The sequence below is a fragment of the Siniperca chuatsi genome, linkage group LG8 (assembly GCF_020085105.1).
Source record: "Siniperca chuatsi isolate FFG_IHB_CAS linkage group LG8, ASM2008510v1, whole genome shotgun sequence".
In the NCBI taxonomy this organism is placed as follows: domain Eukaryota; kingdom Metazoa; phylum Chordata; class Actinopteri; order Centrarchiformes; family Sinipercidae; genus Siniperca; species Siniperca chuatsi.
In genome coordinates this window covers 21,234,791-21,257,725 of record NC_058049.1, presented here as the reverse complement: position 1 = coordinate 21,257,725, position 22,935 = coordinate 21,234,791, and the positions used below count along the sequence as shown (strand labels likewise).

The following is a 22,935-nucleotide window of genomic DNA, read 5'->3' as shown; positions in this document are numbered from 1 at the left end:
TATACTATCCATCCATCAATTATCAAATATATATATTTATATAGCCAGTCTATCACAGAGTTTCATACCTAAACAGCATAATCTTTCTAAAAAAGATGCTCCTATGCTGAATTTTCATTATATCTTAAGAACTGAAAATACAGGCATCTGTGTTGGAATGCATAGAAGAAAATGGGATAGGATGCTATAATAGTTCATACAGAGCTGTTTGGTCATATAGTTTTCATGGTTTTCTTAGTTGTGGACATGTAGACTCTGTGTAGGAAATTAACTTAAGTATTAACATAACAAACAATAACTTTTTGGAAATACTGAGGTCTACATTTAGCCAACCAGACCAAAATCACTTTTTCAATCATTTTATTTAATTTAATTATTTAACTGTTCAGTTATATTTTCTGAAAATTGTATCTTTCTACATTAAGGTCTAAATGTTGTTTTGTTTCAAAACTAAACTTTTCTTAAATTCTCATCATTGAACTATGGCCCTGTGTGCACATCAGTCAGTCAACAAACCTGCCCAGCTAATTAAGTTATCTACATATGAGGGGAAAAGGCCATCTGTTTACAACTTTAATACTCAGAATGAGTCTAAGAGGAGCACTTCTAAGAGGATGCAAACCAGCATCGTTAACACAACACAAATGTTTTTCAGTTAAACATTTTTTATTTCATGGAAATACAACATAATTTCAAATCCTTTGCAGGACCATTGTTGTACAGTTTATATTCCTTTTCTCCATTTTTTTGTACTTCAAAACATGGTCACTTGTACAACAATATCATAAACAAAGCCTCGTGTCACAAATGGAGCCATTGATGACAATAAATTACACTTGCCATGCTAAGGTTTTGAGATGATACATTGGTACCTTCATTTTTACTAGATTAACCTTTAAATGAACAATACGTCTGAGTTGAATAAATATGATAAAAAGACACTGGAGTTACAAAAGAAACTTTGTTCATTCAAAACAGAGCAGAAAAAAACCACAGGGCTGTTTGGGGAGGGTTACTTCTTAATAATTCATTTGTTTTCCTTCATATGAAAAGAAAATAGGGACAATTTTTGCATATTTTGATAACACTGCTAAATCTAAAGCAAAAGTCCAACAATAGTAAATACTGACTATATTTAGGACACTGCCCTTGAATTATAACTGACATTTTAGTTAAGGTTTCTTTTCCTACATGTGCAGAGTATTTCATTGGTCTGCTAGACCAACATCATCCATTCACACTCAAAACAGGTTAACCTAGTACAGCACTCTTTATACAACCTAGAGGTATTTTCTAATCTTGTTTCTTTTGTTGTTGTTTTTTTTATTTTGAAAAAGCAAACACATTTACCCAGATGAAGATGTGTCTTTTCCTAAATTGTAAATAATATCACTGTATTCATGTACAGAATATAAAAATCTTTCCAACAGACAAAATACACAAAACAAAAACAGTTGATGAGGTTTCCAGCCAGCAGTAGAGAGGCAAGTATACCAAGGATGTGTAAATTAAAATATTAATAATTAAAAACAAGAACAATTACAACACTCAACACTTCACTTAGTTCAACAGTGAAATTTACAGTGGAACTGGTACCAAATAAAAATGTGTCAGGAGGAAAGCAAGAAAACCAGATGCGGTTAGATAAATAAAAGCAAATAAAGAATGTGATGTACCTTCATTCCTTTGAAAGCAAGCAAGTGAAGAAAAAGCAATGATAGACACTGTATCATGAACATGGGCAGACCAGATTATCATACAAATGAGTGAAGTGTTTGAAATGTATCACAATAAACAGGTTTGGGTCATAATAGAGGACACGCATAATGGTAGCACAGGTGTCCTGGTGCCTGTGCTAGTACTGCTAGTAGCTGCAGTAGCACTTAAGAGCACCATGTTTCACTTAAAAGATCATTATATAACTTAGAAAATGTGTTATTTTGTTGCATTATTTAGTATTTTATTTAAACCTTGTTAGATTTACTTTTGTCTCAGCTCTTGACTGCAAATTCTAAAAGGCATTTTTGAGTCCCAATGGCTGTGACTTCAAACAAGTGGCTTCAGACTATAGGATAGAGATACTCTTTTGGCATTTGTGTCAGTGGTCCAATCCACAGGTGTGCAGCAGAAGGAATAAGAGAAGGCATGCATGAGTCTGGGTGAGAGCCACACAGATAGTAAAATAAAAAAAAGAAACGGCGTGAATATACACTTCCACCTCCGGCCTGGTCCACTTCTAGGGGTTAATGCTTCGAGAATTCAAAGACAGCCACATTTTAAAGAGAGGAACAGTTTGAGAGGATTTGTCTTTGGATTCTTAAAGCCAGTGTGGAGCCATCGTGGTAATCTACAAGACCAGGAAGAGGCAGAAATTAGTATCACAACTATGTGTATTTGAGTGTGTGTGTGTGTGTGTGTGTGTGTGTGTGTGTACACTATGTGTGAATGGTCTTTTTCAACAGGTGGTAGCCAGGGATTGGTGTATAGGAGGCTGGAAACAGCGAACGTGCTCCACAGTGGAACTGTCTGTCTCCACTGCCTTCATGTACTTGTTGAGGATGGCAAAGATCTCATTGTTGAGGATCTGGTACTTCCTAATGCGGTCTGCCATCTTCTTCAGGGGCTGTGGATGAAAACAGAAAAGGAAATAAATCAGATAATATCAAGAGGTGTGTTAATGAATGTGAGTAAATGTAGTGGACCAAGTATACCCACCACATTTTTGATGATCTCATCCTTGCCGTCCTGTCTTTGGACTTTGAGCAGGTGGTAGCAGAAGTCAAAGAGGTCAAAGCGACGCTGCTGTCCCAACAGCACAATGATGGCACAGCCGGCCCAGTTCAGCCCATCCCCAAAGCACTGCCTAGAAGGCAAGGCACGTATAACACACGAGTTATGTTTCCATTAAAGTGAGGCACAAGTCTTAAATGAATTTCAAAAGAAATTTCAGCAGAATAATTGAGCAATAGTAGCTTGTCTCTTCTGATCCAAGTGTACCCTCTAGTGTTTTTAAAGGAGCGACATGCAAAAATGGTCCCTGTCTGGAGTTCAACCAAGGTGTGGTCATGTAGGCACGCCACAACTCCACGCTCTTCATTTCGTTTTATTTGTTTTCAGCAGTCCTACTGCAGTAGAGCCATGGCATGAGTGGCAGCATTATATGAATGCTTCGTCTACCGCAGAAGGAGCAGAAGTAGATGCTGCAACATCAAGATGTACTGAAAAAGTCTGTTTCCCTCAAGCTTTATCACATCTTTTCACACATGCCAACTTACCTTCACCATCAGCCATGAGTGTTTGTTTATACACTGGTGTTTCAGATCAAGCTTTCAAACAAAAAAAAAAAGACAACTACACAAATTCCTCCACGAAAAAAGTAAGGGTAAAATATTACCTATTTTTTAGAGAGCATTTGCATTCCATATTGGCAAACCAACAAACTATTTAAATTTCTAAAACCATGTTTGGCTGCATATGCGGTTGATAACTGAAAAAGACAAACACATCTGCAAACACACTCCTACAGTACACACACCAGCCGGGTGCTACTTACTCTGCTGTGAACTCGTGCGTTCCCACAGGGATGCAGTAGACAAACTGCATGGCACTCCACAGGCGGTGGAACTCCATACACTCGTCAACATGCATCACACCATTGGTGGGCGGAGGCCCACGCCACACCCCGTCCTGTAGGAAACTGCGGATGCGTGTCAGGATGACTTCAAACATGGAAAGGCCGCAGCAGAGACGCTCTTTGGTCAGCAGGTCCCCCTCACGGGCAATGGCAATTTGCTGGTAAAAAGAACAGCCACAATACTTTAATATTTTATGCCTGTCAGCCTTCTTAAAGACAGAGTGGTGTTGAACTAACCTGTGGGGTTCCCAACCTCTCAATTAGAGGCACAAGGTGGAGAGGGGCGTACTTTGCTTCCAGCCTTTTCATCCTCACCTCCAGACGCTCTCCCTCTGTGCAACACACAAACACAAGGAGGGACATGTACATATTGTACAAAAATGACACATAAATCAATGGGCACTGGACTGGACACGAGTAATTCGATTTCTTTTACCCATCTGCTTTTATTTTACTGCCTGTAACCCTTTTGTATACCTTTGATGTAGACTCTGGGCAGAATGTTCTGGAAGGGGGCGGCATGAAGCAGGTCACACACTTCCTCCTGTGACTAAGATTCAAGCATAACACAAGACAGGGTCATTTTAATTCAGAGAACATCACCCACTTTGCTTTATGGACATCCTTACAGAGCATGCAGGTAGCCATGAGATGATGTTTTTTTTTTTTTTTAAAGAAAAAAATGTAAATTTTAAAAGAACCCACCTAATACTTCCAGCTGAATTCCTTAACTTAGTCTCACAATCAATTAGGTTGAAATAGAGTTGTGCTATAACTAAAAACAATAGCTTTTAAAGCATATTTTAAAACACTGAAAGGTATAAGAAAACTGCCATGAGCTCCATACTGTGGCAGTATGCTGATGGATTATTCAACACTATCTACAGCTTATGCAGAGAAGGAGATAAGATAACTGAGTGTGTCTGTGTGTATCATGAGGCTATGTTTATCAAGCCATGATGACAGGCCAATATTAGCGGGATTATAATTTGCCAAACTCTAAATACAAAATCCCATCTAATCTGATTTAGAAGCAAGAGGTCAAGTTTACAACCGTCTTAATAAACTCCCAACCTTCTGGGTAAAATGTCAGTGTTAGTGGTATTTTAGCTATGTGAAGTCATGCTGACAGAGTCACTTGTCCATCTTATTTAGCTAGGTGGTTGTTACGGTAATTGTTAGTCAAGACAACATGCTATAAATCAAACTAAATGCATCGAAGCAGCATCTTGAAACTAACAGGTGACGAATGAGAAAAGAGAGCCATGCAATGATAAAAAAGCAAGACACACACCCGAACACACACACACACACACACACACGCACAGCTACAGGCAGTCCAAACCAACATACACACAAACACCCTATACACACGGTTCAGTGCAGTCAGACAGAAATGGTACAAAGTAGACATGCATCACAAGCACCCAGAACCAGAAGACCGGAAGAAGTGCAGAGTTAAGCACAAGACTGTACCAACAATCAACCAGAAATGTACTATCACCTCTGCCATGGAAGACAAGGACATAAGTCTATAATACAGCAGCCAAATGTGTGTCTTGTTCTTTTTTTTGACTTAATGAATTGTCCTGATTTAATATCTGTCTTCAAATACAAATAATTTCTTTAGGCTTTTGTATAAAAAACTAAAGTTGTCTCGGTCCTTTTGCTTCCATGGCTGATTGGAGGTGAAACCATGTGTGCCAAACTAACATGGTGAAAAAGAAGAAACAGAAACACAGCAGCCCAAACCAACAAGAGATACAAGAGAAAAAGACATTCAGTCTCTTGTGTTATTTTGATACTAATGACAAAACCTAAATCCTTACCACCTGTGGTAGTTGCCAGCGTGTAATGAAAAATAGAGTTGTATTTCAGAAAAAAAACATCACAGACTAAACATACTTGGGGGCACACAGACTGGGGGCCTGACTGTTTCTGTCCATGACATTAGGATGTGAATCAACATCATAAGTTAGGCCGAAACTTTCAAGCTCCCAGGTTTATTGGTCACCCACACAAAACCATGGCAGTCAAGACAGCTACACATTAGCCGTTCCGCTCACTGAGCATGCTCAGGAACCAGGAATTAACAGTGAAAAGGTTGGGAAAAAAGTGGAATAAAGGGAGACAACTAATGTGGTAAGAAAGTACAGAAATAAACACATGTCAAAACAACAAAGAAAGAAGAGTGAGACAGGGACAGGGGTATAATAATATAACAGTTTGAAGGGAAATGGAAACTTGTAAAGGAAATATCCTACCAGAGCTTGCTCGATGAGCAGGCAGAAGAGGATGGCATTTCCCACCTCCCTTAAGCTCTGGAAGACATCTGTCTTCAGCTCAGCATACTCAATGATATCCTTGAGCTGATGGTGGAAGAACTCCAGGATACCTGGAATGGCAGAAATGGAAAAATACAGCCATGGTACCTCGCTAAATCCACACACAAAATCTATAAGTGAACCACCTTTTTGTTCCCACAGGCAAACGTACAGCCAAGCAGTGAGCACTCTTTAATGCCTCATTACATCTATTGCTACCCAAATGAATCAGGATGATGTCAGCGGATCTGCCCAGCTGCCCTGACCCACATTTGGTCCGAGCATTAGGCCCGCACAGCAGAGGACGGGAGGATCATTAACTGCTGACAGTAAGATCACAGGCAGTAAGCCAGGTACAGAACTCAGGGTACAGAACATCAGTAATCTACAGATTACTAAGCCCTCCTCATAGGGCTATCCCATCTGACTGGCCTCTAATCTGCACACACAGCTGTGGCCAAAATGCACGGAGGCAGGTCAGGAAATGCACAAAGATGAAAAGCAGGTAGAAAAGTAAAGCATCTTTTGCACTTTAAAAAGGGACACTTTTGTATGTCCGATCTAGATTTTAAAGCATTTCTGGTCCTTTTCAGAGATAATTTTTATTTTATTTCTGTATTGCATGTTGACAAATAGAAAATGTATAACTCTTTCTGTATTTGTTTTATTTACATTATGCCACCTATCCCAAACTTGATTTCCATTGCAGCAGTCAGCAGAGTTGCTATTTTCCCCACTCCATCCCCAATTGGCTCATTTACAGTACACCCCTCCGAAATGTTTTACAACACTGGCTATTTGATTCCAGTAATGTTCAGTGTTTCCAAGCCCTGACTTCACTCAGAGGCAGCATGTGCACAGAACACTAGATTGGTTAGCAAGGAGGAGGTTAGTGCTGGTATTAAAATGGAAATGGAACTGCATGGAAGTGTATTGAATGTAGCAAAAAAAATAAAAATAGACCCATTGCCCATTTATTTGACTCAAGTAGGGTTCAGTTTTCAGGTAAATCTGTGAATGCATTTCTGTGTATATTTGTTTATGCGCTTGTGTAAGTGAGGGGTGTGGAGTGAGGGAAAAAGGTTAAAAACTAAAAAAAAAAAAAAAAACAAGATTAAGAGTTTACAGCCATACTAGCGGCTATGTGGGGCTGTACTTCGGCACAGCCGCGCGTTGAGCATGCTATGTTAGCATGCTAACATTTGCTATGTAGCTAGCATGGCTAAAAATCAGCAGCTGACAAGGCATTTTGAACACATCCTGGTCTCTTACTTTAACATATGTCTTGTTGAAACAAGGTGTTTAAAATGAGGCAGAATCATTCAGAGGTGAAAACCCAACATCACTTTTGGAGAGAAAGGTAGTTTTGTGTCATGCGTCCAGGTGTAGCCCACTACTCTAAAATATAACAGTAAAAACATCTTCAGCTGACCAGGTTAATGTGATCATATTATTTACTGAAGTGATGACATGACACAAAATTCACCATTTTCAATATGTCTGCCACTCTTCTATGCATCTAAATGTAAGTATAACTTTTCACAGCTTAAATGGCATGAAAATTGGTGTTGCAAATATGCTGATATAACCCTGCATGCACTCTATTCAAAGTAACAGTGGGGACTATAAGCTCACCTGGGGAGCCATACTCGTGGCGCGGTAGGCGGCAGATCTTGGGCATGACTTCTATCAGTGTTTTTACGTACTGCAGTATGGTGCCCTGTAACTGCAAAGTGACAAGGAAGATGGATAGAACACAGCAGGCGAGGGGAAGAGAGGGCACAAAAGAATTCACTGTAAGAATCCAGCACACTGAGGGGAAGGGGACAGATTTTTAGGGATGCAATGGAAAATTAAGATAAATACCAGGCTCTTGACAATCTTAAGCAGCTCCTCCATCACTACAGCAATGCCTTGGTAACCAAGGAGACGGCAGATGGTCTTGAAGTGGGGCGGGCCAACAAAGTTTCTGTAGGAGCTATATATGTGGGAGTAGGCAATGTTCAGGGGCTGTGAAGAGAGGAAGACACAGAAACAGTGTTAATCTGGAACGGTAGGAAGACAGGTTTCCTTTACACATGCTGCTACAAGATTTTAGGAAAATCTTCACTGTAATATCAAATACAAGCCATCAGTGGCTTACCTTGGACCCATACAGGTAGTAAGGCTGCACGTTGGCTGGCTTGTCTCTTTGAGGCTCCTGGGTGAAGGGAATGGCTGTGCGTACAAAGCTGAAGAGAAAACAATGTTTAAAACCAGAAAAAAGAAAAGAAAAACAATGTATCTCTACAAACATACACCAACAAACTGACCGGTTTGTGGATCCGTTGTAGCAGTAGTTGGGGAGGAAATCGAAGTTGAGCTCCCAGAAGACGTGGAGCGTGATTCGTCCGTAGGGAGCCGAGACGTTGTGGTTGGCCTCGCGGAACATGGCGTCAAAGCTGTCCAGGGTCATGTGCTTGGACAGGAGGCGGTGGGTTAGTCTGTTGATCTCCAGCAGCCACTCCAGCTCCTGTCACGGAGGCATACAGAATTTGTATGAGGAAGTTGATGGAGGATATGTAGGGGAAAGCTTAGTTTTATTAGTGTGTCCTGTTAGTTTTGGAATGTGTATCCCTGTTGTGTGATCTTACCACTATAGAAGTGAGGTCCTCGCTCTCAAAGCGGCTGATGGCATGGTCCAGGGACTTGTACATCGCCGCCGAGATCCTCTGGGTGATCAGACGGTTCAGGTCAATAGAGCGACCTAGCAGCTGCAAGACACAGGAGGAATGGTTGAGAAATACAGTACTGCACACAAATAAAATGCCAAAAGGTATTCCATGAAGGCCAAAATGAGAAGTAGAACAGAAATAAGGAACCATAGATGAGCCATAGAGGACTGCTTTCATGTTTCCAGTACCTGTACGTGTCTCTGTTTGAGCAGCGTCTCGTAGCGGTTTGATGGAGGGTACGGGATGATCACGCCATAGTTTTTACACTCGGCTCTGAAGCGCTTGTCTAAGAGGACACTGTGAACCACACAGCATGTGATTTAGTAGATGAAGTTTGCAGAGACTGCTGCAATATCTGCCAATAACTTCAAATGGATAAAGGGGAAGTCACTTCTCCTACCTTCCAGCCATTGCTTTGTAGTAGGCAAATATCTGATCTGCTAACTTGTAGACAAACTGGTCAAAGCAGAGGTTTACCTAAGAAGAAGAAGAAACTATGAAACTATGAAGATGTTGTTTTTAAAGAGAAACACTGGGATAAAGATCAGTGCATTTGAATTTTAAATGAGACTAATTCAAGTGAGGGCCATAAGACTTTACCTCAGCCTCGATTTCATCATAAAGGAACTGTTTCTTGAACTTAGTGAGAGCGTAGTAGCCGCTGTCATTATACAAGTCTAGAGGGTACAGCACATATCTGGAGGAGGGAGAATGGTAGTTATAATAAAGTCTACAAACACAATCTTGGGTTTTTTCACTGGAAGTTTTGTCTTACTCCATCATGGAGGGCTCCTTGGTCTCCAGGATGTGGTCGGTAAGGATCCAGGGCATGGACATCTCAATGGGGAACTGGATTCTGCGACCCATGGTCAGCTCCAGGAAGAACTCTCTGAACCACAGCTGGGACAGGTCACAGCACTGCTGCAGGGCCTCTGGACAGTGGAAGGACACAAGCGGGGAGCAGAAAAATAAATGTCTACAGATCTACAGGCAATGCAATTAATTTGAAAATCAGATCATGTGGCTTCAATATGATCTGATCATTTTTGTTTGTTTGTTTGCAATCTATGCTGAGAGTTTCTACTCACCGCTGAAGTTGAGCAGGTGTGTGAAGAAGAACGAGTGTTTGTGGAAGTCTTCTATGGCCACCACTATGGGTCCATCCAGACTGCTGCGGAGAGTCTTCTTAGAGCCACTCTTATCTGCTATCAGTGATTCCAGCATGGTGCGCACCATGTACAGCTGCAGAGGGGAGACAAAGGTAAAAAATATAAAAAGTAAAAAGCCTCCTATTACTCACAGCAAATTTTTAGGAAGCGAATTAAATGAACATCATATACCAGTGCCACCACATTATCAAAAATCATTTTCTGACCATACTTTGCATGTTGCATGGGGTTGATTCAATAGAGAAAAAAAAGCACTACTTTGGGAGGAAAAGGAATGGGAAAATTATTTTTAACCTTCAGAATAAAACCCTTGTTAAAAGAGGTCCAACAAAATCATTTAGCTATAGTGCAGAGAGAAACACTTCACCAGCCACAAAACTGTGTAGCTTCTTTCATTCTCTTGTCTCCTAATCCACTCCTTCTCTATTCTGTCCTGGTGTCTACAGGATGTAACTAGGGGAGCATTACACCATCCACTATAACTCACTCTGCTCTCACACCGCATGTCAAAAGATGAGCCTCATTTGACAAAAACTGAATGAGTAAGGTCAGAAGATGTGTCGAACATTAGACCTGCAAGAAGTAAAATTCTAACTAGTTCAGAAGATTGCTCTACATATGAGAAAGTTTGGACTCATTTACTTTGTTTTGGACAGAACAGACAGAACCAACAGTATTTCAGCTTCTTTCCCCAAGCAGCCTTGTTGGAGTAAATATGGGTATTGTATGGGAACAGTACTGCAAGATAAAGATAATTTATAAACAGCAAGCCTGTACTACAAGTCAAATTTCATCACATCCTCTGCACTTAAAGCCCACAGCGACCCACCACGAACAGTCATTTGCGTCAGGTTCGTGTTTGCCCCGTAAAGAAAAAACTCAAGCCATTCATTTACCACAGCGTCAGTTGGATAGCTTAGCTGTTAAACTTCCAGAATGTACTACAACCCTGTTCTGTCCCATGTCTTACCTGTGTGCTGGAAGGTCCTACAGCCCTGCGTGGCACTTTAATATCAAAACCACCTTTTGGGTCCTTCTCTCCCCTCAGACAGGGGTCATTTGGAGGTTCCCTCGCCCCCTCCCAGTCACAGACGGTCTTTCGAATGGCCTGAAGAACACTACAGACAAAGATAACTGGATTATAGTGTATATACTTTAAGTCTTTAAGAGTCAAAAGCACGAGAGCCATAAGATTAAGTTCAATGTACTTTTGATCCGATCATCACTGTGCACATGTACCTAATGAGGACGTTCTTCTTTTTGCGTACAGCCTGGCGCAGAGGCTCTCTAAGGGTCATCTGGGCAAAGTCCTGCAGCGCTGCGTAGATGGTATTCCTGATGGCCTGGTTAAACACTGACTCCATTCGGCCCATCAGAACCTACACAGTTCATTACACAGCACCGTGATCATCATCGACATCTTGGTCGTACGAACTACTGACCATCAACTTGCTATTAAAGGAATCATCTAACATTTTGGGAAATACACTTATTCGCTTTCTTGCAGAGAGTTAGATGAGAAGCACAATACCACTCTCATATCTGTCCCTAAAAAATGTCCTCCAGACATGTTTTAAGACTTAAATACTTAAATACTCTGAATATAATTTGTGTTTGATATGATTTTTCCACAAAAAGTGAAATTACTTCTTCCAAAATCTGAGGATAGATAGAGCCAGGCTAACCATTTCCCCCTGTTTCCAGTCTTTATGCTAAGCTAAGCTATCTGGCTTCTGTGAAACGTAGCTTTGACAGATACCACTGATATGAGAGTGGTATTGATCTTCTCATCTAACTCTCAGCAAGAAAGCAAATAAATGTGTTTAACAATGGTCGACATGAAAGCTGTTTGGTGGGTACTTTCTCAAGTTTGATGCAATTTTCTGACTAAATAAGCTGCTTATCTGCATCCACTCATATATGTACACCAGTGTTTTACCTGCAGCCCCTTGATCATGGCAATGACCTCCACCAAAGCAAATTTCTCCTCACTGGTGTAATTGTAACGTGTGGCCCGTTCATACTCCTCCGCTGTGCCTGGGCAGTCCTTGTTACAGAATTTATCTGTGGGATGGACCAGCTTCCACGAGTACTGAAAGAGACAAATAGAGCAATAAATAGATCAAAGCTTTAACGATCAATGGCAAAAACCACAAACCTTTTCATACCAAAACCCACACATATTGACTGCTGCACAATTATTTTCCCCACCCACATACACACAAACACGAGCAAACCCTCGCTTTTACTCACAACTTCCATGACGTGCGTGCTCCACTTGGACAGCAGCTGCAGACCCCTCAGAGCGAGGTCGAACAGCTCTCGGTACTCCTCGTCGGACTTCTGGCTGTCCAGGCCCGAGCCCGTCACCACTTCGCTGTTGCTGTAGCGCGCCAGCTCCGAGATGAAACGGATGTGGTCCTCCCTGATCTGCACCATCTGCTCACACAGGTTGTACTGCGGCGAGATGCTGCTCTGGGTGCACGTCCACCTGGGCACAAAATGGAGAAGATGGAGGGTTGGTGGGTGGGTGGGAGCAGATGGCACGGAGGTCAAGAATTGTTTGTGGTTGAGAGCATTTCTGTAATCTAGGCATGTAGATGGCCAGACAGGTCCTCTTACTTGGACTTGTTTTCTTCGTAGTGAGCACTTGTCTCAATGTAGCGCGACAACTCAATCTGCATGTCTCCAAATAGCGGCACCACTTGGAGCTGAACAACACAGAGAAGAATGGCTCACACTTACATAGTGCACACAAATACAACTCTGGATAAAAAGAGATGCTGAAAAAGCAAAAGCCTTACTTTGAAGAACTTGTCAATCTTGCTCAGGTTGATCCTCTTTTTGGCATCTAGTTTGTAGATATTACTCACATTCCCATCCATCAGGTACAGACCAAAGCCCATCACCTGACACACAGAGAGAGGTGATTTGTTTTACATCAGCAAAGGACATTTAGCCAGCAAAAGATCAGACTGTTGGCTGTTATAGGCTGCCGGCAGGTAAAGATGTCAAAATAAAAACAAAAAAAATTAAAGTGTGTGTACCTTAAGCAGCATGTGTTTCTCACTGGGTGTCAAATACATCTTGTTCTCATAATAGTCTACACAGATGTTGACAATGTCTGCCAAAAGCTCCTCGTAGCCAGGAATCACCTCCAACTGTTGGTGCAGGCACTACGTGCAGAAACAGAGATGGAACAACAGGTCACCTTCGGATAAATTCATTTACAGGCAAATCCCAGAAAGGGCTCATTCTACCCTGCATGTATGCATGTATGTATGTATGTATGTATGTGTGTATGTATGTATGTATGTATGTATGTATATATATAAGTATCAACATTTACAATACTGCATGAACACCTTGAAAGTCAAGAAGATCAGAAAAAAAAATGTAAAAGAGAAATTACAATGTTTTTTATTATGTTTCAAATTTCAATGGGTCAATTAAAAAGCTGATTCTATAAGGGCCCGTACAATCTTTGTAAGTTAAATACAGCTTGAATTCAGCAGGTCAGATGTTAATGTTTAGGTTAATAGCTAATTTGCTCCATAAGACACTTTCATTCTGACTGCACAATCTGTCACGTCACTTTTGGAATAGCACAAGTACAAATGTGAGTCATTCATCCGCTCAGTTTATCTAGCGAGTCATTTTTCAAGTCATTTCCTGGAGTATTAGGTTAGAGGGTTGCTGTAATTCTGTTATTACAGGCTAAACACTTGTAGCCACCTTTTGCTCAAAAGGTCTTTTTGACTCATTTGTCTTACAAAGATGCACTGAAAAAACTGCCTTGAATCATCTTACAACTGCGGCAAAAAGCCAATCTTCCATCCTCTGTGCCCTCACATAGTTACACATTTTTAAACCACTCGCTATAAAGTCTAGAGTCTGCACACCAACCTGAGTGATCCTGTTGTGATTGGCTAAAAACATAGAGAGGTTCTGGGACTCCTGGATGGACTGAGGATCGGCCATCTTCCTCAAGAATTGAGCTGCCCTGGAGGCAGAGGAGGAGAGACATGTTAACTCGGCTCTAACAAAGCTATCCCAAAATGATGACGATTAGGACTCCTTTATTTATGGTTCACTACCTTTTGTAGGCAGAGTGATCATTCTTAACGCTACACTTCATGTTCTTAAGTTCGTCGAGCACTGCAAACATGTTAATAAATTTGCCCAGAGTGAGCAGGTAGGCCTCAGACACAAAGTCCTTCCTTCTCTCAGCGTGACACAGGCGCTTCACCTCACTACAGAAACGCTCTATGGCTTTCCGCTGTAAAGACAAAGAAATCAGGATATATGGAATTGATTAGTGACAAGAAAACATTTTAAAAAAACACAACTTTCTGTGTCCCAAAAGACATCTAACTATGCAAACTATGAAATGAAAATGTATGCCATTATATGAACCCAATTGTAGGGTTTTGCCTAGCATGTCTCTCGACCTTTTCAGGTTCAGTTAATCATAAAATATAACAGACACTGTAAGGTAGTCTTACCTGGAAGTACATGAACTTCATGAGCTTGGTCACTTCAGGTTCTAATACCTCCACCGTTTTCTCATAAATCTCCACTCTGTTGGGCTGCTCATTGCATTTCACCTAGCAAACACAAGAGGGTGCCTTCACACAGCTTGATTTTGCAGCAGCAGGACAGTATGTTTACTTCAGCTGGTTCATGCAACATTATAGTTTGTTTGCAGATAAACTTTATGCTTTACAAACATTATATTTTTCCCACCACCAAGGCTTCCTATTTTCATGTATGTAAGCCGTAATTGTCCAGTTTGGGGAAATTATATACATATTGCGTATGTACAGTATACAGTATATTATGTACATGTTTTCCAAATCAGTGACTAGATTAGAACTCAATAAATTTCCAAAACAGTGTGATCTCTCATTCATCTTAAATGTTGCTACTCAAAAACAAGTAAATGCAGAGTATTGGCAAAATGCTAATAGCTGAGCTTCTTATTCGGCAGCCGAACGACATCAGGTTTGTTAAGAGCGTGTGTGTGTGTGTGTGTGTGTGTGTGTGTGTGTACCTGGGGAATGGCTCTGGAGCAGCTTCTCCAAGTGTAAAGCATTACAGCATACTCATGTCCTTCCTCCAGCATCTCATTCTGCACAAATGGACAAAATACAGCAAAGAAATAATTTACAGCAAATATTCAACTGACAAAAGCCTTGAGTGGATCCCTTAATTGCTTGTATCTCTTACTTGTTTAATATGTGTATGTTACAAATGGAAATTTTGCAAAGCCACTTAACACAAAATATTATGAGCTTATTATGAGATATAATATATCTCAGACGAGTCACACATTCCAGGATGAATGGGTCTTGATAAATATTTTACCAGGGAAACATTTCTTCCATTCAGAAGTAGGTGAGACAGATTTCTCCATCAGTCTGGCTGAGGAGAGTGTCCTCAAATAGATCTGCTTCAACCTCAATTGGACTTCCTGATTAAATAAAAGGTTAAATTAAGCACTACTTCCCCTCTTTGCCAGTCAAATCACACTCTCCATTCACTCACCATCAGGGGAAAGAGGTTTACTGGTCCATTGCTTGCCTGATTCACCAGTGTGTGAGCTAAGTGTGTATGTGTGTGTCCTGCCACAGGCCTAGCCAAATCCTAACAAAAGAGCCGAATGATTCAATTCACAAAAAACAAGGCTCTCTTTAAGGGCGTGAGGCTGCTTCCCACAGCTGGGTTTGTGTTCACTGAAAGGAGAACAGCAACTATGTAAATATAGACAACAAAAAATTGATTCAACCAATCAGACGTAAAAACCAATATGACGGCAAGCCTTGGCATGTGTGGTTTTTTTTTTTTTGACTGGAGGACATTTCTCACCATGCTGGAGTGGACTGTAGCTTGCTCTATATAACGGGCGATGCCGGTCACAAATGCATTCCTGTCTTCAAAGTTGGTGTCAAAATTAGCCTGCAGAAGGAGGGAGAAAAGAGTGAAAGGGGTACATTGAAAATGTCTGAACAACCGGGGATGATGGTGGGTGGCGGCGACAGTGTGTGTGTGAGTGCGTACCTGGTACATGATAGAGGAGGGAGGGGGTTCGATGCATGGCTGCTGGTCCGGGAGAGGCAGCTCCTCCAGCAAGTCCACATTGGACAGAGCATCCTCCAGGGTCACGTGGGTCGTCATGGTAACAAGGGGTCACTCACACAACACCCCAGTCTGACAGAAATAGAGAAAGAGAGAGCGAGGATACAAGATAAGGACGCAGAACAAGCTCAATTACAGAAAGATGCGAAATGGGACTGTACTCGTACCCCTAAGGTTATTCTGCTGTTGCCAGGGGGGTACGTTGAGAGATTATGTAGTAGGTTTGACAAAATAGAAAATACTATTTGGGTAGATAAATATATCCACATATTGAGTCAGATAAGCTGCACACTATGTTTGCAACTAAGAATGCATAAAAAATAATTAGCACGCGAGCAGAAAAGTTAGCTAACGGTGGAGGATAAACGGATGAAAGAGTTAGCTAAAAGTAATGGACAAATGGTTGAAATAGATAGTAAAATAGGCTAATGGATAATTGGAATCAACAGATCAAATGAATGAGGAAGGTGACTCACAATTGAAATGCTACGGTCAGATGATTTTTCTTTTCACACACAAATACACCCAATATTCTCTTGACATGTCTAGACCTCCACTTCCTCTTATGAAATCCTGTTTGGGCAATGCGGTGCAGTATCTCTGTGCGTTCACTCTGCACCTGTATCCTCTCCCATTTCACAATATGTCAACAGCAGACTGAAGTTTAAAGGAGTTAAAGGGCAGAGGCCCCTCACGGTTTCCTTTCAACATTTTTATTTGACTAGAGGCGTATTTTAAGCACATAATTCTTGAAATGCCTAGACCTGGAAATCTTGCTGATCTGAGAGAGGCGAAGAACGGTTTGGCAGTGAATGACATTTGACAAACACAAAATGTGCTATTTTGCAAACCCAGCTGACCCACTGGCAAATGCGTTTTTCTACAGAAAAAGAGGGTGAGCTGATATTTTGTGTTTTTATTAATCAAAATGAATACTGGGTGATATATATGAACACAGAATGTACATGCACCTCAGGCATAAGCCTTAAAAATCCACAGTTATCCCAATGACTGTACTCCATCTGATCCGTCCTTGGAATAAAGCCCTAGAACCCCTAGCATCAGTGCAGCCACTGCAGTGCCCTCTTCCTCATTATAAAACACCAGCCCAGCCAAAGAAGTGTGTATGCGCCCACCCATATATCATGTGCCTCTCAGAAATATGTGTTTTATGTCTGACCTGGCAGACAGGGCTGACAGGGCCGATAATCAGATTAATATTCACAGCCAGAGAGAGCACAACTAGAGCTGAGAGGGCCAGAGGCAAAACAGCAAAGAGAAAAGAGGCAGATAAAACTAAACATGGCTGTCTCTCTTCTCCTTGCCTTAGGTAGACAAAGAGCTTATAGTAACAGACGGTAAACAGTCATTTCATATTTAATACGGATAAAGTCAGGTTATGGTATCTTAAATAGTCAAACAGCTTTTTATTTGTCCTGGAAGTCAGCCACAGACTAATGAATGAACAGATAGATGAGCCTACCTACTTCCAAACACAGTAATACTTCTACACACAAGTGGCAGTCAACACATCTAAAATGTCAAAGCAGCAGCATGTTGACAAATGTCTAAATTTAAAGCCAATGTAAGATTTTATCCTTTCACTAAATGGCCTTTCCACATGCCTACATCATACATTCACTGAGACACACTGTGCACTGAACATGCCCCCAATGTGCAGGCACACTAATATGATAACAAATGGCGTGAAAAGGTGGTGGGTGGAGTTTCCTGTCACATCAAACTGTCAACATTAACATACACAAAAGGTTATATTTGCACGAGGTAAACCACCAGCCTGGAGGCCAAAATCAGTCAAATGGACGAGTCATGAAACTTCTAATTACACTTAAGCGGGTGACACTTTAGTGTATTGGCAGAGAAAAAGCCATTCATAAAGTAAATTTATCTAGAGTGAGGTTTACTGGATTCTTATGTCAAATCTATGTTGTTCTATGTGCTTGTCTGCCTTTTTGAGTATAACTGATAATGTTGATTTTTTTTATTTTTTATAATACAATGGCTGATGATGGGAGACGTTATTTTTCATTGTAGCAGCACATGGTACCACTGACATACTGGGTGGGAGTTGTAGTCCTTTGCAGAAACCTTTTATTTCTGCTCAGTAGTCTAAGTAACAATGAAGATGTGACTAATTTTGATATACTGCAAGTATGAAAATGAAACAAGTAAAAGACCTGCAGATTTGAATATTGAGATATTAGATATTGAGACCATTAGTTGCTGCTGTAACCTTGTAATGTTTAAGTTAAAACAAGACTGTTGTTTCCTGTATTCTTTCCACTGCTCACAACCTGGATTCACACATTGTCAGATTCTTTGAAGACTCAGTTGGATATTTTTAACCATTCAGCTTATAGAAAATGAAACATGCAGCTTGCTACAAGGGCTTCTGTCAGGCAGACAAACGTGCTCAGTGCCACTAAACTCCCATCTGTGCTTGGGAATACAGACGCAGACTGAAGCCTGGGTTGGCTGAATAAACTTTCCCACCCTATACCCGACTCTGTTCAACAGTTGGCGTGTCTGTCTGTGTGTGTGCATCTTTACAAAGCAAAGGGCCCCTTCATTCCCTTCCGGGCACTTGGTAACCTAGCTGTAGGCCTGTTGTACACCGGAACGACTAAGTGAGATGTAATCAATGATATGCATAGCACCCCCGGCCAATCTGACATTATAACTAAAGCTACTACACATCAAGAGCTCGGGTCATATCTCCACATGACAGCACTAAACCATGATGATACAGAGGTTTTGAGGAAGTGCTTAAAATATTACAACTAAAAAGAAGAATGGGAATAAGACAGAGTAGGAAAAGTACCAAAATAGCAAAAAGCTGCATTAACACAGATGATTTGTAGAGTAAAATCATGACCAGTATGTGCAGCTAGGCTTTTCTGTAATATATTTTGCCTGAGAGAAAGACAGAGAGTGAGAGAAAGTGTGTCAACTCCAGGGTCACACCACTCATTCCCCCCCACCCCCCCAGGCTAGCTTTGTAATATATATTCATCCTCACAATAAGATGAGATCCTGATCGGATCAAGAAAGGGAATCTTGAGACATTTAGACACGCGCATACACATGATCATTTACAACACATTCACTGTCAAACACACATACATCGACACTAGTCAAGTGTGTGTTCCAGCAGCATCTGTGCAGTCTACAGTGTGTCATCATGTGCAGGACACTGACAGGCTGAGGTATTTGACAGGCTGATTGTCATTTCAGAGACCAGCGCCGCAAAACTGCTGCCGTCTCGTGATCCCCATGATGTCATGTCTTTTAGACCAACAACAATGACCATCACATGAATATTCAATGGGGGGGAAGCTCATATGACTAAGCTTGACAGGTAGAGGATGGTAAACACAAACCCTAAACTCACCTCACCAGCCTTTGCCAACACAAATGGTTTTTGCTTAACATAGTTTGTCAGCATTGTTGACCTCTGCTTCCCTTTTCTTTGGCTCTTTGGTTGGTTGGTTATTGATGTCTACATGTCTAAAGATAGACAGACAAAGGGTCTTTCTGTCTTTGTCTCTCAATTTACTGAACTGAAAGAAGAAAAACAGCAACAGTACTATCAGCTGCATGTGACATGACATGTCTCTGGTAATAGCTATATCAATGCTTGTAACATGGTATGATATGTATCTACAAAACAAATTCAAATACAAAACGAATTCCAATAGTCATATTATGAGGATATTACAAGGGCTGATAATGGCTATTTTCATTATTGATTAAACTGTCTATTATTTGTTTTAGAATAACTGATTACTCATTTATTCCACGAACTGTCACAAAATGTCCATCACAATTCTTCATATGTCTTGTTTCGCCCAGCTAAAGAAGTCCAAAACCCCGAAGACATTCCATTTACGATGATATAAAACAGAGAAAGGAGCTAATCCTCACATTAAGGGAACCTGGAACTAGTAAATATTTGGCATGTTTGCTTGAACTGATTATTAAAACAGTTAAAAGCCATTCATTTGATACAGATCAACTACTCAATTTATCTTTAAGCAGAGGATACTACTACAGTGATATCACGGAGGGAAATAACCCCAAGACTGAGTGTCATAAGCAACCAATAATCTAGACATCTGCAATCTCTTACACACCACATCTATTGCATGTTCGTCCTGTTCTTGAAGACAAATGGCTCTTTCTGAGGTTTCTTCCTTTTTCCCCCCATTAAAGGGGGCCCATATCCAAACAGAAGGTGTAAGGAAAGACTGTAAAGCACTTTGGGACAAATGTGTGACTTTGGGCTATATAGCTAAAATGGACTTGAATAGAAATATGAGTGGTATATTAGGGTGATAAATAATGTAATTTAGTATGGCTCAGTATTAGCAGCAGCACAGCACCCACAGCCTCATCATTACATCACTGCTTGTTGGTGAGGGGCTGGCAGACAGATTTACAACTCAGAGAGTCTGCAACAGCAGCGTATTCAGTCACTGGGTGGATGTATAAGAATCCCAGAGGCGAAAATTGGATCAGATGGAGAGTTCAGCATAAAAGCAAACAGCAGTGTTTAGACATTTGTGTGAAACGGAAGTAGGTGAACCTGTCATTTGTGCACCAGTAACGGGCCTGCCGCTATGATAGCTGTGAAAACCGCTATAATGCTGTGAAACTCGCCCGATCTCATTTCCATGCTGTGCCCTGTTGGCAGGATGGGTCAAGGCGGCGGCACAGAAGAGAGAAAAAAAAAAGGCACACACATAAAAGAAAATGATGAAAGAGAATGAAAGCGGCGATGTGAAATCGAGCCAGCTGAAGCATCAAATTCGCTCCTCTCCTTATCACAGCGGACGCCTCTTGCCGCTGTACGGCGAAAGCGCTGTTATCAGGTCAGAAAATCGCTCAGCTTTCCGTGATCCATCTTTCATCAGTGTGCACTTGCCACACTGGAACCCGCTCCTCACCCCACCCATCTCAGGGTGAGCTACGATGCCGATGCAAGCTAACGGGAATCCCATTCATGTGTCAGAATAATCCGCGAAAACCGGGACGCTCGATCCGGTTCACGGGAGGGCGATTCTCTCAGCGATCAACCTATTCATTATCTTGCTTGGCGGATAAGTAACGGGAATGATGTACGTATAGAGGAGGACGAGAGAGAGAGAGAGAAAAAAAACAGCTCTCCAGTCTCCAGCCATCATCACTACCCAGCGCACATCACCAGCCCCGTTCATCTTTAGCGCTGCGGCTCCATCCACCGCTACGTTTGCCACATACCTGTAAATTGCATGTCCGTCCGGCGATATACAAAGACGGGCGGACGGTGTCGCGGTCGGAGAAGGCGGTCCAATGTTTGCTGATCTTTTTTTCCTCGTCTTCTGTGCCGATTGATGCTCTAGTTTCGCCCAGTACCTACCCAGTGCTAATCCACCCCACACAAAGAGCAGAAAATGGCTGCAAGTGCATTCTCTTAAAGGGACAGTCACAGCGGAGTGATGGGCGACGATGAGGGCCCCTCCGACATGTTGGTTCATTTAATTTGAGCATATATTAGTACAATTTGTTTTTAAGGAAAACTTCGTTGTACCTGTGGCGAATAAATCCTGCTTTTCAGACTTCAAATGTATTCACATTAAAAGTAGTATTGTTGTGTAGTTTGTGTGTGTGAGTAGCAGGTGAACTTTGCCTCTTGGCATGAAATAGACAGAGAAAGAGAAAGAGAAAGACAAAAAAATCAAAATAGACTCTTTATGAATGCTCATGGTGGTAGTGTTTTGTTTGTTTGTTTGTTATATATGATTTCTAAAGATACATGTTAGAGACAGTATCATTTTAATTTACACAAAAAATGTAATGATGAGACAGGACAAAATTAAATAATAGTCATCTCAGACTCCTGGTGGCAATATGTCATTGGGGCCATATTGCTCCACTTGTCATTTTATTCTTAATTAATCCTCCAGTTTAAATTGTGTTATATATATATATATAATTCATAATGATATTATACATGTGTTTCAGGCCTGTAAGCTACCCACATATTATTAAGCTGTTATCATTGTTAGTTAAGTGGCTAGATGACTGCTTTACTGGGTAAATGGTTGGCTGCATGGATGTAGTCTACTTAACACTTAAGGCTAAATGACTGAAATGACAGGTGCTCATCCAATGCATAAGTAAGTCTACTACATCCATGCTCATAATTCATGTGCTTTATTCTTTTTCTGTGTTTTTCCTAACCTACGTGAAAATAGACTAGAATGAAATAGTCATTTAGATGTGTGTGATTCTCAGGAACGTTTCCTAACATTTTTTTTCTCTCTCCTGCAATGGATACTAATACCTTTGACTTAGTTTGTAGATATTTTGTGTCAGTGTGTATAGCAAAGTCTTTCTGGGCCAGAGAGCATTGCGTGACCTGTAGTTCCATCTTTGGCCACTACACCTGCAGAGCAGAACGCCTGGCTTGACTGATTGACTGCAGAAACCTGTTAATGCTGTGATCTCACACACTCACTACATTGATCCCGGTAATGATAGTTTTTTACATGTCCAGTTATGTGTGACCATATCTAAACTGCATTTTTGTAGTAAAATCGTGCTGTATTCAGCCATATTGGAAAAACTGTGACCTTTTGGAAGATACATACTGAGCACACAGTTGAACAGCAAGGAAGTGGATTATGTTGCAGCAGTGGTTTGAACAGTTTCTATGACCATTTTGATAATGTTTACGTTGTGAAAACTTATCATTGCAGCTGACCTGAATTCAAGCCTTCTCTAGGTACTGTTCTCCGTAAAGAAGCAAACAACAAGCTTTCAAACCTACAGGGGGTGACTAATTGTCAATTTTGGGTCAAGCTGTATTTTAAGTCTGAATGATTACATCCTACACTTTGTGGCAACACCAGGAACCTTTTTTTCCCCCCTGAACCTACTTTTTTAATATCTAA

General features: G+C 41.1%; 1 protein-coding gene across 2 annotated transcripts; it reads right to left on the bottom strand.

Annotated features, from left to right (window-relative positions):
- Positions 1-647: 647 nt before the first annotated feature.
- Positions 648-21,463, bottom strand: cyfip2 (cytoplasmic FMR1 interacting protein 2). 2 transcript variants are annotated; one of them, XM_044206418.1, is made up of 30 exons: positions 21,260-21,456; positions 15,902-16,051; positions 15,710-15,799; positions 14,895-14,972; positions 14,347-14,448; positions 13,939-14,120; positions 13,748-13,844; positions 12,889-13,017; positions 12,646-12,750; positions 12,464-12,552; positions 12,095-12,332; positions 11,781-11,933; positions 11,081-11,220; positions 10,812-10,959; positions 9,761-9,914; positions 9,448-9,604; positions 9,273-9,369; positions 9,073-9,149; positions 8,861-8,969; positions 8,592-8,711; positions 8,271-8,470; positions 8,102-8,189; positions 7,825-7,968; positions 7,594-7,684; positions 5,899-6,029; positions 4,112-4,184; positions 3,872-3,966; positions 3,554-3,792; positions 2,716-2,863; positions 648-2,623 (listed from the first exon to the last, which is right to left on the bottom strand). In XM_044206418.1, the coding sequence occupies exons 2-30, from the start codon at positions 16,016-16,018 to the stop codon at positions 2,456-2,458; spliced, it is 3,759 nt and encodes a 1,252-aa protein (XP_044062353.1). In that variant the 5' UTR covers positions 16,019-16,051; positions 21,260-21,456; the 3' UTR covers positions 648-2,455. The 2 variants fall into 2 exon arrangements, with proteins under 2 accessions (XP_044062353.1, XP_044062354.1); XM_044206419.1 differs by lacking the exons at positions 648-2,623; positions 2,716-2,863; positions 3,554-3,792; positions 3,872-3,966; positions 4,112-4,184 and adding an exon at positions 4,348-5,466 and having other exon boundaries at positions 21,260-21,463.
- Positions 21,464-22,935: the final 1,472 nt, after the last annotated feature.